A 14,319-nucleotide genomic window follows, 5' to 3' on the forward strand; every position below is an offset into this window, starting at 1 on the left:
GGACACTGGCAGACACAAAAGGCATTATTTCCCGAACCTGACTAGGAATGTTGGCCGAGTTGGTTTTCACATTGATCAAACTTGGTCCCACAATATACAGTTCCGCAAAACCCCTTAACGGAGGGAGCCTCGTTTGTCCATTCCCGCTCATTCGAACTGGCAATTCCGCCGCCATGGCATGCAAATCCGGGGTCATTTTATGCACAGGCTTTGTCGAGTATAATATGGACATCTCACTCAGATGTACCTCCAATCCGCGATTGAAGTACAAGAAGCCGTAGCCATCATATTGTGCGACAGTGAAGCCCATCCAACCGTTCGCTAATAATAAGGAAAGACCACCGAGATGCCCATCGCCACGGCCATCGATATCAAGCCCCTTCACCCAACCTTCGGGTGCGAGGTGAGCGGCCTCGACTTGTCCAAGCCACTGCCTGACGATGCATTCGACGAACTACGGGACGCCGTCTACAAGTACGGCGTGGTGGTGATCCGCAAGACGGCGCTGGACGACCAAAGGGCGCTGGCGCTGGGCCGGCGCTTTGGCGAACTCGACAGCTCCAAGCCTCACCGCCTGGCCGGGCGCAAATTTCGGCTGAATATCGATGAAATCTTCGACGTCGGCAACCTCGACGACAAGGATCAAGTCTTTACCACGGCCGACCCGGAGAGGACTGCTGGCGCAAACGGCAACGCCCTGTTCCACTGCGACGGGGCGTACAACCCGCGTCGGATCGGCGTCTCTATCCTTCGCGGCGTCGAGCTCCCCCCGAAGGGAACAGGAGGAGAGACGGAGTTTCTCGACAGTCGCGCGGCGTACGACGACCTGCTAGAGGCGACAAAGGCAAAGATCCACGGCCTTGTTGGAGGGAACTCGCTATTCCACAATCGCAAGACCGCGAATCCAGATTCTCCTCTGTTCAAGAACATCGACCCCATGACGAAACCGCAGGCGAAGCACAAACTGGCGCAGCTACACGAACCCTCGGGGCGGATGAACCTCTACTGCATGTCATACACGCACCATATCGACGGCCAGCCGCTGGAAGAAGGGCAGGAATTGATTCGCGAGATCTTCAACCACTGCCAGCAAGACAGGTACAAACTGACCGTACATTGGGAGAACAACAATGACGTGGTTATCTGGGACAATACCGCGACCATCCACAGGGCCACGCACGGCGCTTACGAGGGCAAGTATCGCCGCGACATGAGGAGGGTGTCGGTCTTCGACACGGGGTCGCAGGCGTATGGGGAGAATGACCCGTCCACGTTCTGGCAGCAGGGTCTGCCGTAGAGGGGTATAGCATTCCTGTAATTATCCTGTCTGTTATACATTCACGAAAGCTGCATGTCGATATGGTTCTCATTAGTTTTCCCGTTGACTCCCTTGATCCCGCCGGCCCAGAAAGTAAAGGGGCTCTGTTGCATAGCCTTGTCCACATTGTAATATCTTGTGGAACCCTCCAAAACGAGGCCCTGAAACCACTTGCTTCTCCATTCAGATGAGCAACCAGTGCGGTGTGTCAAAGGCACGGACTGTCCATCTCCCTCGACCGCGCGACGGCATTTTCGGGACCCGTTGCCATTTCCGCTTTGCTTCGCTGTTCCCGCCCGCCTTCACCAGACCAGGACGGGTTCTCGCTGTTCCGAAACCATTATATTCGCAAACATCCACCTCTTTCCTTAGCTCCAGTCGACGTTGGATCCGGGGGTGGTATGATACGGTTCGGTATGGATACAGTTCCGATCGAATGGTGCGGCCCCAGATGTATCGGTTGGCCATTTGACACTTCCAAACTTTGAGCGGATAGCGATGCGCGGCTTCAGTTTCTGTCTGGATGGGATGTGAACTCTAGTCGAGTCGCCAATAATCGGCGAAGAGACCAGGGACCAAAAGGGGACACGAATCCTGCCTCCGTCTTTAGATTTGTCTCCAGAAGACTACCGTACAGCGCAAAATTGATACAAGCAAGCACAAGGGTAACTTGACCTTGAACCTTTTGAGCCAGAACGGGAAACCCAATGATGGCGACTCCTCAAACAAGCACACTCGACAGCGTGGCTGATCCCCTCCCCACGCTGGCGGTCAACGGGGTGAACGGACACAACAGCACCTCCAACGCCAAAGAATACGAGTATCCGCACCATGTGCTGAACTATCCGCGTCCGATACGCGTCATCGTCATCGGCGCCGGCATCGCAGGGATCGCGGCTGTCAAGTTGTTCAAGGACCGGCTCGAAAAGTCGGGGGTGAAGCTGACCATCTACGAGAAGAATGCTGATGTGGGGGGAACGTGGCTGGAGAATAGATATCCTGGGTATGCTCACCAAACTGTCGCGCATCAGTTGTTGTGTTGTGTCGTGTGGTTCAAGAACGAACAGGTCACACCCTAGCCTAGATATTTCTGACTTTCATCTTAGATGTGCCTGTGACGTACCAGCCCATGCATACAACTTTTCCTGGGAAGGCAACCCCAACTGGTCCATGGCATATGTCACCTCTGAAGAAATCTTCGAGTACTACAAGGGCCGCGCCAAAGCGTACGGCGTCTACGATCATCTCCACACCCGACACCGCGTCGTTAGGGCGCAGTGGCACGAGGATCAAGGCGTGTGGCACGTCGAGGTCGAGGATCTGGAGAAGTCGCGAACGTTTACGGATGAGGCTGAGGTGGTCATCAGTGCGACAGGATTCCTCAAGTGCGTTCCCATCTTCCCCTAGAAAAATGGCCCAGAGCGAGAGGGTTTTCTGACAGATCTGATGGTAGTAATTGGAAATGGCCCGAGATCGAGGGCCTCGATACCTTTCGTGGATTCCTCGCACATTCTGCTCGATGGGACGATTCATTTGATTTCTCTGGAAAGCGAGTCGCCGTGATCGGCAACGGCTCCTCAGCAATTCAGATAGTCCCCATCGTGCGAAAAGGTGAGGGCGCGAGCGAGTCCTGTTGCGCAAGACCCTTGATTCCGCTAACGCTGTCTCACAGTCGCCGGCCATCTCATCTCGTTCAACCGCTCCCCAACCTGGATCACTCCCGAGTTTGGCCTCGAATTCGCCCCCGACGGCCGCGACACCAAGTTCTCCGAAGAACAAAAGAAAGCGTGGGCAACGGACCGGCGAGCACTCCTGGAATACCGCAAGCGCGTCGAGGGCAGCATGAACCAGATCTACGACGTCTTGGTCAAGGACTCGCAGGTCCAGAAGGACAGTTTCCAGAGGTTCCAGAAGAATATGAGGCAGAAGCTGGGGAACAAGGAGTACTTGGCCGACAAGCTCATACCGGATTTTGCTGTCGGCTGTCGAAGGTATGTTCACCTAGTGACACAGCGGGATGGGGAGGGGAGCGGACGGTTTTTCTTTCCCCATTCTACATAGGTACTGAAATGGACTGACCTGACCTGACCTGATCGACAATAGAGTCACCCCCGGCCACGACTATCTCGAATCTCTCGCATCCGACAACGTCACGGTGGAAAGCGGGACGATCCTCAAGATCACACCGACAAGTCTGGAGATGCTGGACGGTACCACGCACGAGGTCGACGCCATCATATGTGCCACGGGGTTTGATACGTCCTTCCGACCAGCATTTCCCGTCATTGGCGACAAAGGGACGGATTTGCGTGACGAGTGGGCGACGGAGCCGAGATCGTACCTGTCGATCGCGGCGAGCGGGTTCCCAAATTACTTTCGTGAGTTCTGAATATCTCTCTCCCCCTTCTCCCTCCCTTTCCCCTCTCATCCCTTCTGTGTGTGTGTGTGTGTGTTTGTGTGTGTGTGTGTTGGCCACGCACTCTCTCTCTTCGTGCAAGTCCTTTCGGTCTTCGAGGATCGTTTTCCCTGACTGTGAAACACAATAGTTTCGAGCGGACCCAACTTCCCCCTCGCCCAAGGAACCCTGATCCCCTGCCTCGAGCGCACCATCAACTACGCGTACGACGCGGTCCTGAAGCTCCAACGCCAAGGCATCAAATCCCTGTCCCCGAAACCCGAGGCGGTGCAAGAATTCCTCGAGCACAAGGACGCCGTGATGCGCGACCTCGCGTGGTCCAGCGGCTGCCGGTCGTGGTACAAGCTCGGCAAGGTCGACGGCAAAGTGTGGGGTCCGTGGCCCGGCAGCGCGGTGCATTTCCTCGAGGCGACGGAGCAGCCGCGCTGGGAGGACTGGGAGATCAAGTACGTGGGAGGGAATCGGTTCGCGTATTTTGGGAACGGGAAGACGCAGAGGGAGGAGGACGGGGGCGATTTGACTTGGTATCTCTCCGAGCCGGGGGTGTGATTTCTAACACAGTAGGTAGGTAGATCAGGAGGAGTGGCACTAGTGGTGTCGTAGAAAAATAAATAAATAGCAATAGACGTATATCATGGCACTGGCAGAAGTGTCATCAGTGTTCAGTATTTGAGTACGCGATGCATGTGGATCATCGTCTGTCTTTCTTCGGGTCTAATCAACCATGACGTTATTTCCTACCGAATATCATGAAACCCCCCATCATTGACCACTATCGACCCATTCATATAGCTACTCTCATCACTCAACAAGAACGACAGCAGATTCGCCTGCTCCTGGGGGAACGCCATCCTGCCCATGGCGACCTGGAGCCTCGTCGCCGCGGCCTCGTTCTCCTTTGTCCCGGGCTTCGCCGCCTCACCCATGCTGTACTCGGTCATGGGCGTCATCACGTACCCAGGGCAGACGGCGTTGCAGCGTACGCCGCTGGGGCCGTAGAACTTGGCGCCGTTCTTGGTCACGGCCACGACGGCGTACTTGCTGGGCGTGTAGGCGGCGAGGCCGTTGGCGTGGAGTCCCGACACGGAGGCGACGTTGGCGATGGATCCGCGCTGGCCGGGTATCACATGGGAGGGTGGTGGTGGCGGGGAGAAGACGATGGGACGGGGCTCTTGCCGGAGCATTTGCGCCGCCTCGTATTTCTGACAGAGCCAGACGCCTTTGGCGTTGACGGCATGAGTTCTGTCAAGCGGTTAGTCCAACACGGAGAAAATCTGGGAAAGGGGGCCGGGGGGGGGGGGGCAACGAAACTGGTCAAAAAGCTCCGCCGTGATGCTCTCCTCGCCATCCCACACATTCTCGCAGATCCCAGCACAGTTGGCCGCAAAGTCCAGCCGGCCTGTCCACTGCGTGGCGTGCTCGACAAAGGCCTTGACGTTGGCCTCGTCGGTCACGTCCAAGGGGTAAAAAGCCGCGCGCACGCCGTACAGTTCTCGAATCTCGGCGGCGACTTTCTCGCCCCGCGCGCAGTTCATGTCGCCGATGAGGACTGAGATGCCGCGACTGGCGAGTTTGCGCGCGGTGGCTTCGCCGATGCCGGATGCGCCGCCGGTGACGAGGGCGGTGAATTCATGCTTCGACATTGTCTTGTATGTTAAGAAAAGGTGGGTTGGAGTTGGGGAAGGGGCTGGCTTGCTGGCTTGCTGGCTGGCTGATGAAGATGCGAGAGGTCAAAGTCCTTGAGATCCCTCGACTAGACACTGGTTTCTATCCTGGCTCCTGACTTATAGGCATTCCACTTGATCATAAGGAGTTAAGGTATCACTACGTGAGTAAATGAGTAAATGAGTGACTGATTGACTGATTGACAAGATACTGCCGCGGATCTGCAGCGGGGAAAGACTAAACCTGAGGCGGCAACCCGTGACGCTGTCCTGGCGGAATCTCACTCCAAGTTCTCCTGCTGGTTCCGGATCAACGCTGGGACTAAGTACTGCAGTCCACTCACTCACTCCAAAAAGACAGAAGTTGTGTAGATCACCGATGACCCGGATCGCGCCGAGATGTGGCGCGTATGGATACTCAGAATCCAGATACAGGTATAGTCCCTCATGTCTTGTGCTGGATTGTAACATCCTTGGTCCCGCCCTACGCTTCTTGGTCTTGCCGAAACATGCCCATATGAGCTGGAATATTACAACAAGCCCCAAGGTGATTTATTTGACCGACAAACTTCTCCTCTGACAGGCACAAGAATGACTCGACATCACTCATAGACATGAGATTCCCCTAACGAAGCTCGGTCTTGACTTGTTGACTTGTTGACCCGTTGACCAGGATCTGGCATCTATATCGCCAACCACCACCATCTTATCCCACTTTGTTCTCTCAAAACCTCCTATGTGCCCTCCCAGCTCCTCTCGACCCACGCATTCAAGATCACCGAATAAAATCATACCCGCCATCGACACCGATAACGTGGCCGGTAACCCAACCCACCTCGGGCAACGTGAAATGCGCCACAGCCTCGGCGATGTCGTGGTCATATGCGACACGCCCACCAATCCCCTTGGCCGCGGCCATCATCGCCGGGGTGTCGATACCCTCGCGGGCTCGTGCGAGAGGAGTGATGCGATTATGGTGGGCGACGACGTCCGCCACGAACGGCGCGGGGACCATGTCCGTAAGCACGGCGCCCGCGTGGATGGACACGACGGTCGCGCGCTCGGCCAGTTCGCGCGACCAGGTCCGCGTCATGGCGTCGAGCGCCGCCTTGCTGCCCCCGTAGATGGTCTGGCCCGGCGTGCCGACGTTGGCCGAGATGGACGAGATGTTAATGATCCGCCCGGACCGGTCGTGCGGGAGGTACGGCAGCGCGGCCTGCATGAGGAGCAGGGGAGCCAGCACGTTGACCTTGTACGTGTACTCGAACTCGTCGACCGTGCAGTCCGGGAGTAACAGCGCGGGACACACGCCGGCGTTGTTGACGACAATGTCCACGCGGAGTGAACAACCATCACCACCACCACCACCTCTATTAGAAGTCGGTTTGTTTGCAAAATACCGCCCCGCGGCCTCGACGACCTTTGCCGGCCCGTCCTTCTCGGCCAGATCGGCCTTGACGCTGATGATGTCGATGTTGTGTTCGTTCCGCATTTGCTGTATCAGTTTCTCGCTCTTGGAAACCGACGACTCGGACGTGTAGTTGAAGCAGATGTTTGCGCCGCGTTTTGCCAGACTTCTGACAATGGCGGCACCGATGCCTGGAATTCGTCAATAAGAGGGAGAGCCTATGAAAACTGTTTGTTTCCTCGACTATCAAGCCGGAAGAATATCTCTCGCTCACAAGTTTGAGAGGTAACGAACGAACTCACCTCGAGAACCGCCCGTCACAATGGCCAGCTTTCCTTTTAGTGGGAGCATGGTTGCTGGTGGCCCGGTGGTAACTTGGTGTCTGTACTCCCCCAACGTAACTCTCAACCTTGGTGGCTTTGTTTGGGATACGTATCCAGGACACGAATGCTCCTCAGGTCGGTTCTCTGGTGAAAAAAGACAGGTGCCCTACCGCTCGAGGCCTACTAGAACGTGCCACAAATGAACAAGTGAGATCACATGTATCACATGCTAGGACACCAGGATATCAAGGCAAGAACTATCTATCAGTCTTGTCGTGTCACTAGTCAGTCCATCCAATGCCTTATTCCTCCTCCGTTGAAATGCCCCTGGTCGGCTTTCATGCGGAAAAGACGGCTGGCGCATCTGCGGAACTGCCACTGGGCATGGGCGTTGTTACGGAGGACGTTTGAATACGATTTACATTAGCCCCTTCTTCATAGGTGGCTGATTCCGGTCGCTTTCAAAATTCATGGGTGGACAGTAAAGAGGATTATCATGTTGGGGAAGTCAAGTGTCCTCTCCTAATCTCTCGAGAGTATCTACATATATGTATGTATGTAAGCTAGATGATGGATTGAGCATGTAATGGATGAGTAGAAGGAGCTTCGATAGAGTTGGTGAGAATAAACCTTCTCTTGTACCACTATATAGATCATTCGAAGAGGGCTTGACCACGCCTTGCATAGCTCTCACATCAGAATATCGCAATGGCATTGGGAGCAGAGCCGACTCCCCCTTCACCCCAGAACAAAAGTCAGCCACTACTCAAAAGTATCTGCTGGCAGGATGCGTGTCCAACATACCTTGCACATTACACGGGCTGCTGGTGAAGAAAAACTCGTATCGGTTGTGTTTCTTACACAGCTCCGCCAGGCCGTCCAAGTCCCACAGCTCCCCGATGGGCACGCCCCAGCGTGGAAGCAGGAAGTAGTGCAGGTCCGTCTTGCCGTTCATGGGCCACGACTCGAACGACGGCGCGTCCCCCGCGACCGCCGCGAAGTAGTTGTCGTGCAGAAACGCGAGGGTCTCGGGACTGCGGTCGAGGCCGGCAAAGCGCAGGTCGTCCCAGCCCTTGGAGCCGATGGCTTGTCGTCCGGCCTCGTCGAGCTTGCGATATGCTTCGGACCAGCCGCTCCGAATGATCAGGATGTCGCCATACTTGAACGTCAGGTTCTGAGCTCGCGCGCAGTCCAGGAGTTCCTGTGTGGTGATGTCCCTAGTGGTGAAGGGATCGTAGGATTTGCCGGCGAAAGAGTAAAAGTCAAGGAGCACTCCCCGTCCAGCTAGATTTCAACCGGATGTTAGACATCTTCACAACAAGCACGGTGGCGGACCTCGAACGGGGAGCGAGCGGCGGGAGAGAAGAGAGCTGTCAGACGTCTCCCACCCACCTATGCACTGTTTCGCCCATGCCTGCAATCCCATTTTGCTGGTTTTGTGAATGTCGTCGGCCGTGATCTGATCGCGATTCAGTCTATCCCACTCGAACAAAGATAACCACCGTAAACTGTACGTACCCCATTATACCACACATAAGACCCTTCGTGCGCCATACCGACCTGGTCAAAAGTGTAAGCACCCATAGTCACAAAAATCCCGAGAACCCCTGGTATACGAGGTCTCAAACGTACATGTCGAAATCCGTCCCACTGCGAGCCACTCTGGGTGTTCATGTCGTGGAGGTCATCAAAGCCATATTCGACGCTCTGTTTGAGTTTGTGCTTGAAAGGCTCCCGACCGAAGAAGGGAGGGTTGGGCAGTTCTGCTGGGAAACTGTAGATTTGTATATGAGGACCCAATCTGACCAAACCGTAGGGTCGTTCTTCAGAAAGCGCTTACTTCAGTCCGACCCTTTCTCCTGTCTGGATCAACCTGGCCGCGCTCGCCACCCGTCTTGGAGTGAGCAAGTTGAGACGCCCGAGCTACATCAGCGCAGAGGTGAGAATCTGCCGAACCGCCAAAGATGACTTCTTTGTATGTCCCTACCTCGTCGTTCTCGCCCCAGAACCATGCCGACTGGGGAGGAGCACCAGGCTTCGTCTCGAGCTCGGAGAGCTTAGGCAAGCTGTCTGAATCTGGGTCGAAGACAGTCATCCTGTCTAATCGTATTCGTGTTGCAGGGATGAACGCGGTGGACGACAGGTCTAGACTATCCCAGCTGATAGATGAAGGTTCGGTAAGCCCACCAAGCCCTTTCGATGTGCTAGGGCAAGAAGGCTCTTGCTCTCTCGTTCAAAGCAAAACGCGGGGATTGACGTGGTTGACATGCACATCTAGCCCATCTCAGCCCATCTCAATCCATCCTGAGGCGGATCCACATATTCCCCGGTCCATGATTTGGCTCGACGCTAAGGCGGCACGGCGGGATGTTGGGCGGAATTCGGGATGGAGAGAGAAGACACATTCCGCTTCTCTCCTCCGAGCAACCAGCAGCGCAAGTCAAAGAAAACATGCCAGTGGGAAGATGAGGGACGACACCTTTCACTCAAGAGCGGCAAATAACAGTCCCGTCGTGCTGAGATGGAGCTGCAAGACTTTGACAGAGGAATGCGGAAGATCCGACGCAGCAAAGGAAAATGCGGAGGAGACGGCCAAACCCCACTAGTCCACGACCGAGTGATACGGATGCGAGGGATACAGGGACAGGGACAAGACGGCAATCACCATTACATGAGGACGAGCGAAGCAAGGAGGAAGAAGTGCCGCCGGAAGTCGTCGTTGGGATTAGAACCTCCACCAACAATCCCCGCAAGGGACTCCCTCACTCAAACCACCTGAAGGGGGACGCAATCCACGAATCGAGATCCCCAGACCTTGCAATACATAAGGGCCAAGGCTCTGAAAAAAAGACATAAACTGTTCAGGTGATTCCACGGAATTCGTCCTTGCCTGGTCTTCTCTCTCGCAAGTTGTACGCCGACTGTGTGTGTACACCTCTCCCCCTCTCTCACAGACAAGATCATCATGGGTTCAGCTGGCGGAGGCGGCACGCTACGGTTTGAGCCACTGCACGCGACCTTCGTGGCGCAGGTCCACGGGGTCGACTGGACGAAACCGATCCCGGACGCCGTCATCGACGAGATCCAGGCCGGCATCGACAAGTACGGCGTGTTGGTGTTTCGCGCCGCCAACATCGACAACGACACGCAGGTCAACTTCATGCGGCGCTTCGGCGAGCTGGATTCCATGCCCAACCTCCGCGACCGCCGGTTCCCGGACCAGCCTCACATCTTCGACGTGTCCAACCTCGATGGCCAGGGCAACATCATCCGCGAGACGGACCGCGTGTCGTCCCTGATGAACAAGGGCAACCAGCTATGGCACACGGACATGACCTACCACCCGCGGCGGGACAAGTACAGTCTCCTGCGGGCGGTGGAGATCCCCCCGAAAGGCTGTGGCGGGGAGACCGAGTTCGCCGACTCGCGGTCCGCCTACGAGGCCCTGTCGCCCGAGTGGAAAGCCCGCCTCGAGGACGTCGTCTGCGACTGCTCACTGCTGTACAACCGACGCGAGGCCGCCCCGGACCTCTACAAGGGCGTCGACCCCTTCGAGTACTCGATATCGCGGTGGAAAGCGGTGTACCCGCACCCGGGAAGCGGGCGGAAGAACCTCTACCTCACGAGCTACGCGTACAAGCTGGACGGGTACTCGGTGGAAGAGTCGAAGAGGATCGCCGACGAGCTGATCGCCCACGGCACCCAGCCGCGCTTCGTCTACAAGGTCCTGTGGGAGCAGCCGGGCGACCTGGTCATGTGGGACAACACCGCCGTGTGGCACAGGGCCCTCGACGACTCGGCCTATCTCCACAAGTACCGCCGGGACATGCGCCGCACAAACACCTTTGACGACGGCGAGTTCGCCTGGGGCGAGAACGAGCCCGGAAAGTGGTGGCACGTCAAGATGCCCAAGGATCCTTTGGCTCACGAAAAGGGCCAGAATCAGGAGAGACCTCAGGCGGCTGAGAAGACGGGCGTCTTGCTCTCCACCTCCGAGGTTCAGCAGGTTGCTTGACATGGGATATATTTCGTTTCCCAGCGCGTCGAGGCTAGGCACAGCATCTGCGAGACCATGACGTTTTTGGGGGGTACCGCAAATAATCAGAACTCTACTCTTTGAAAAATGGGAACATCGTTCGTTTGTTGATTAGGATTTTTCGTGATAGTGGGACAATTGTTAGCTATATCAAAGCAAAAAAATTACCGTTTCACCCTGATCCATACACCGTCCCATGAGGGGTTGGACTGTCAACGACCTTGCACAGAATGTACTTCTAAACATGCAAGGCGAGACCTTCACTTATCCTGGAATGCCTGGGTAGTGGAGCGCGCAGCCGTACTTGCACGAACTCTCCTTCAGGCTTATTATCCGAGCAATCCGAGTCAAATGAACAAACGCCATGTGGTACCACGCAGGCTCTGTCACAAGTCAGCCGACCAAGAAATTCACAGCACCATGTGCCCTGCATGCCAGCCTCCAAACGGATCTTGATTGGTGGTGGTGAAATATTCGTCCCCGACCATAAATTCCTCTGCCATCAGCGGCAGGCCGGGATCCATATTAATAGTCGCCGTCGCGGGCTTAGGGAACACCATCATTTGTCCCAGCATACCCCACGACGACAACTGGTGGTTCTGGTTCTGGTGATGAAGATGGGACAGACCATTCGAGGCCCCCTCTTCGGTCGTCATCGCCGTCGTCGATCCCATCTCGGTGATGGTCTCTGGCGTCAAGACGCACGCGTCCGCATGTTGCGGCCAGCGGGATCTGATCGTCTGTGAGGCGGCGCGGATGGGACGGTTGAGATGCTTTAGGGTCAGCCGCGCAAAGGACTGTGCCGGCGCGTATTCTCTGATGATGCTGAGCGACCGTTTGAACACGTCGATCGCTGGTCGGGCAAGGGCCTCGTCAATGTCGGGCCGGATGATGATGCATATCATCGGGACAATGGCGCCTGTGAGATGGAGCACCGAAGTATACGGCGCCGTTCTCTTGGAGAAGGACGAGTTGAGCGACAGTTCCAGCGCACTCACCACGTCGACCGCGATTTCGATACACGTCTGTGCCGTGTGCGCGTCGAAACGCCCATTGAGCATGTCGTTTCGTCGCAGGAGGATCCGCAGAGAGCGTTCACGCAGGTACATGATTAGGGCTTGGTGCCAGCGGAAGGAAGGGATGTGATCCTTGTCTTGAGAGGTGGTAATCCAGGTCCACTGTAGGAATTGTGGAGCCTCTGCCGACAGAGCCTTGACCTTGTTGTCGATCGACGTGATAGCCTGTGCGTCGAAGGGAGTTTTGGCGCCCGGACCGAGTACGGTATCCCAAGCCTCGGAAGAGAGCCTCGCCCACTTGATGACTTCAAGCAGATATGGCACGGGAGACGCTCGGGGTAGTTCCTGCAACGGGAGACAGTCTGGATAGAGCATCCTATCGTCCACGCACAGAGGGTATTCGACTTGAATGTCCAGGTCACGCAAAGGGTCCGGGCATCCCGCATGCTGCGAAATGATGGGACTGAGACAGACAAGTGACCAGAACAAGCGCTGGCGGTAGGCTCTAGCGTAGAACGTGCAGTGGGGGCCCCAAGAAGGCTCGTTGTGTAGACCCAGCTGCACACATAGCTGCCCTGCGACGCCGACGGACGCATAGGCTGCGTCAAAGTGCCCAGCAAAGAAGCAGTACAGGATCTTGACTAGGAGTATCTGCAGGGTCGTGGTATTGGACTTTTCCAGCCACGTCGCGTAGGTCAACAATCTGTCCCCACGGAAGAAGTACGTCCATCCCGGTACGTCGGTAGTTCTCTCGCTTGAATCGTACAGGAGCTGGGTGGCTGCGACCACGAAATTCAACAGGGCCGCGAAATTCACCATCATGGTCCCCTTGAGGTGGACGTTATCATTGGCCCACAGGGCTGCAAGTCGCGTGCGAAAATTGGCCTCGTTGATAAAGGGCCAATGAGGCCGGAGATGCCGGAAGAAAATGTCGACGCTGCGGCAGATGTTGTCAAAATCCTGGGCTCGAGTTTCCTCCACCACACGTTCGGCCTCACGCCACAAACCACTCGAGAGAACCTCGGGGTCGGCATCCTGGCCTTCTGTCTCGTTGGCGGACGAGGACGGGGCTTCCTCGTGCGGGACATCGCTGCCGTTTACAGAATTGTCGAGAAGATCAAGCTGGCGGAAGAAAGAAGTTCCCGCTCCAATATCGGTTGAGATGGATTTTTGCAGAATGTCTGCCCGTCTCGTGTCCGTGTGACGGTCGCTAGCTGTAGATTGAGGAGGACAGGGAGTTGAGACAAGTGGGATAGTGGTCGGGATCTCTACAACGATTGGGGCTTTGTCTGCCAGCAGTGATTCTGCCGATGATAATGCTGTATCTGTAGCTGGTGCTGTTGGTGAGAGAGGTACACGATTTGAAGTGCTTTGAGGCTGTGATCTCAGTCGAGCGACCTCATTCCTCAACCCCTCAAAGTCCTGCCTCAACTTGTGGAGCGTCGAGTCGTCGTGGAAGAGTGGTGACACCGCCGGCCATGTAGGCAGGGTCATGTTCTCGCCCGCAGAGCGATTTGGAGCAGAACGAGACTCGTTGGACGACGTCTCAATGCCATGAACGGGAGACTGTTGCAGTAGTGCCCGTCGTTTGGACGATCGCGATTGTGAATACACACACTCCAGGTCCGAGAATCGACAGCTGTCACAAAATCTGCCTCCTGAGCATTTCCGCTTGCGACGCTGGCATTCCACACAGGCTTGAGGTGAATATTTTCGTTTAGGCTTCGACGGCTGCTGCTCATTACTGTCTCTGTTGCTGAGAGTGGGACCCATTGTTGGTTCGTCTGAGGGAGATTCGAAATGCTGAAACCAGAACTTGCCGTGCGAAAGGGTGTGAATGAATGTATGGAAGTCAACCACAGAAGTAGAGACCCCGTGGCTTTTACCCCATATATTGCACTCTTCTCAACCACTCGAGGGACCCTGGTGGATGGCTGCAGCATTGACACATTTCTGGGGTTCTGGTCTATCCCTAAACTCGGCGTAGCCTCGAATTGTCCCGATCTTAGTCCATGTTCTTTTCCAATCCAGATGACTGGATAGGCCCTCCAGAGGGCACGATCAACCTCGGCCAAACACAACCCCAGACGCGGAGGGGCGGTTGGGGATACAGAAGTGGAGGGGGCAGGAGGTAATTC

The 14,319-nt window shown here is 55.9% G+C and overlaps 7 protein-coding genes across 7 annotated transcripts; 3 read left to right on the forward strand and 4 right to left on the reverse strand.

Annotated features, from left to right (window-relative positions):
* Positions 1-346: 346 nt before the first annotated feature.
* Positions 347-1,297, forward strand: Z517_04704 (uncharacterized protein; the record flags this gene model as incomplete). Its single annotated transcript, XM_013430032.1, has 1 exon — positions 347-1,297. One exon carries the CDS (start codon positions 347-349, stop codon positions 1,295-1,297), a length of 951 nt encoding a protein of 316 aa, XP_013285486.1.
* A 731-nt stretch (positions 1,298-2,028) lies between these two features.
* Z517_04705 (uncharacterized protein) lies at positions 2,029-4,283 on the forward strand (the record flags this gene model as incomplete). The annotated part of the gene is made up of 6 exons (XM_013430033.1): positions 2,029-2,321; positions 2,425-2,703; positions 2,772-2,929; positions 2,991-3,309; positions 3,422-3,696; positions 3,865-4,283. The coding sequence occupies 6 exons, from the start codon at positions 2,029-2,031 to the stop codon at positions 4,281-4,283; spliced, it is 1,743 nt and encodes a 580-aa protein (XP_013285487.1).
* A 188-nt stretch (positions 4,284-4,471) lies between these two features.
* On the reverse strand, positions 4,472-5,377 carry Z517_04706 (uncharacterized protein; the record flags this gene model as incomplete). Its single annotated transcript, XM_013430034.1, has 2 exons — positions 4,472-4,976; positions 5,046-5,377. The coding sequence occupies 2 exons, from the start codon at positions 5,375-5,377 to the stop codon at positions 4,472-4,474; spliced, it is 837 nt and encodes a 278-aa protein (XP_013285488.1).
* A 796-nt stretch (positions 5,378-6,173) lies between these two features.
* Z517_04707 (uncharacterized protein) lies at positions 6,174-7,157 on the reverse strand (the record flags this gene model as incomplete). The annotated part of the gene is made up of 2 exons (XM_013430035.1): positions 6,174-6,997; positions 7,109-7,157. The coding sequence occupies 2 exons, from the start codon at positions 7,155-7,157 to the stop codon at positions 6,174-6,176; spliced, it is 873 nt and encodes a 290-aa protein (XP_013285489.1).
* Positions 7,158-7,895: 738 nt separating this feature from the next.
* Z517_04708 (uncharacterized protein) lies at positions 7,896-9,224 on the reverse strand (the record flags this gene model as incomplete). Its single annotated transcript, XM_013430036.1, has 6 exons — positions 7,896-8,413; positions 8,522-8,588; positions 8,648-8,689; positions 8,762-8,903; positions 8,970-9,052; positions 9,117-9,224. 6 exons carry the CDS (start codon positions 9,222-9,224, stop codon positions 7,896-7,898), a joined length of 960 nt encoding a protein of 319 aa, XP_013285490.1.
* An 870-nt stretch (positions 9,225-10,094) lies between these two features.
* Z517_04709 (uncharacterized protein) lies at positions 10,095-11,144 on the forward strand (the record flags this gene model as incomplete). Its single annotated transcript, XM_013430037.1, has 1 exon — positions 10,095-11,144. The coding sequence occupies one exon, from the start codon at positions 10,095-10,097 to the stop codon at positions 11,142-11,144; it is 1,050 nt and encodes a 349-aa protein (XP_013285491.1).
* Positions 11,145-11,575: 431 nt separating this feature from the next.
* Z517_04710 (uncharacterized protein) lies at positions 11,576-13,954 on the reverse strand (the record flags this gene model as incomplete). The annotated part of the gene is made up of 1 exon (XM_013430038.1): positions 11,576-13,954. The coding sequence occupies one exon, from the start codon at positions 13,952-13,954 to the stop codon at positions 11,576-11,578; it is 2,379 nt and encodes a 792-aa protein (XP_013285492.1).
* Between the last annotated feature and the right edge of the window lie 365 nt (positions 13,955-14,319).

Source organism: Fonsecaea pedrosoi (genome assembly GCF_000835455.1).
Source record: "Fonsecaea pedrosoi CBS 271.37 unplaced genomic scaffold supercont1.3, whole genome shotgun sequence".
Lineage (NCBI taxonomy): Eukaryota > Fungi > Ascomycota > Eurotiomycetes > Chaetothyriales > Herpotrichiellaceae > Fonsecaea > Fonsecaea pedrosoi.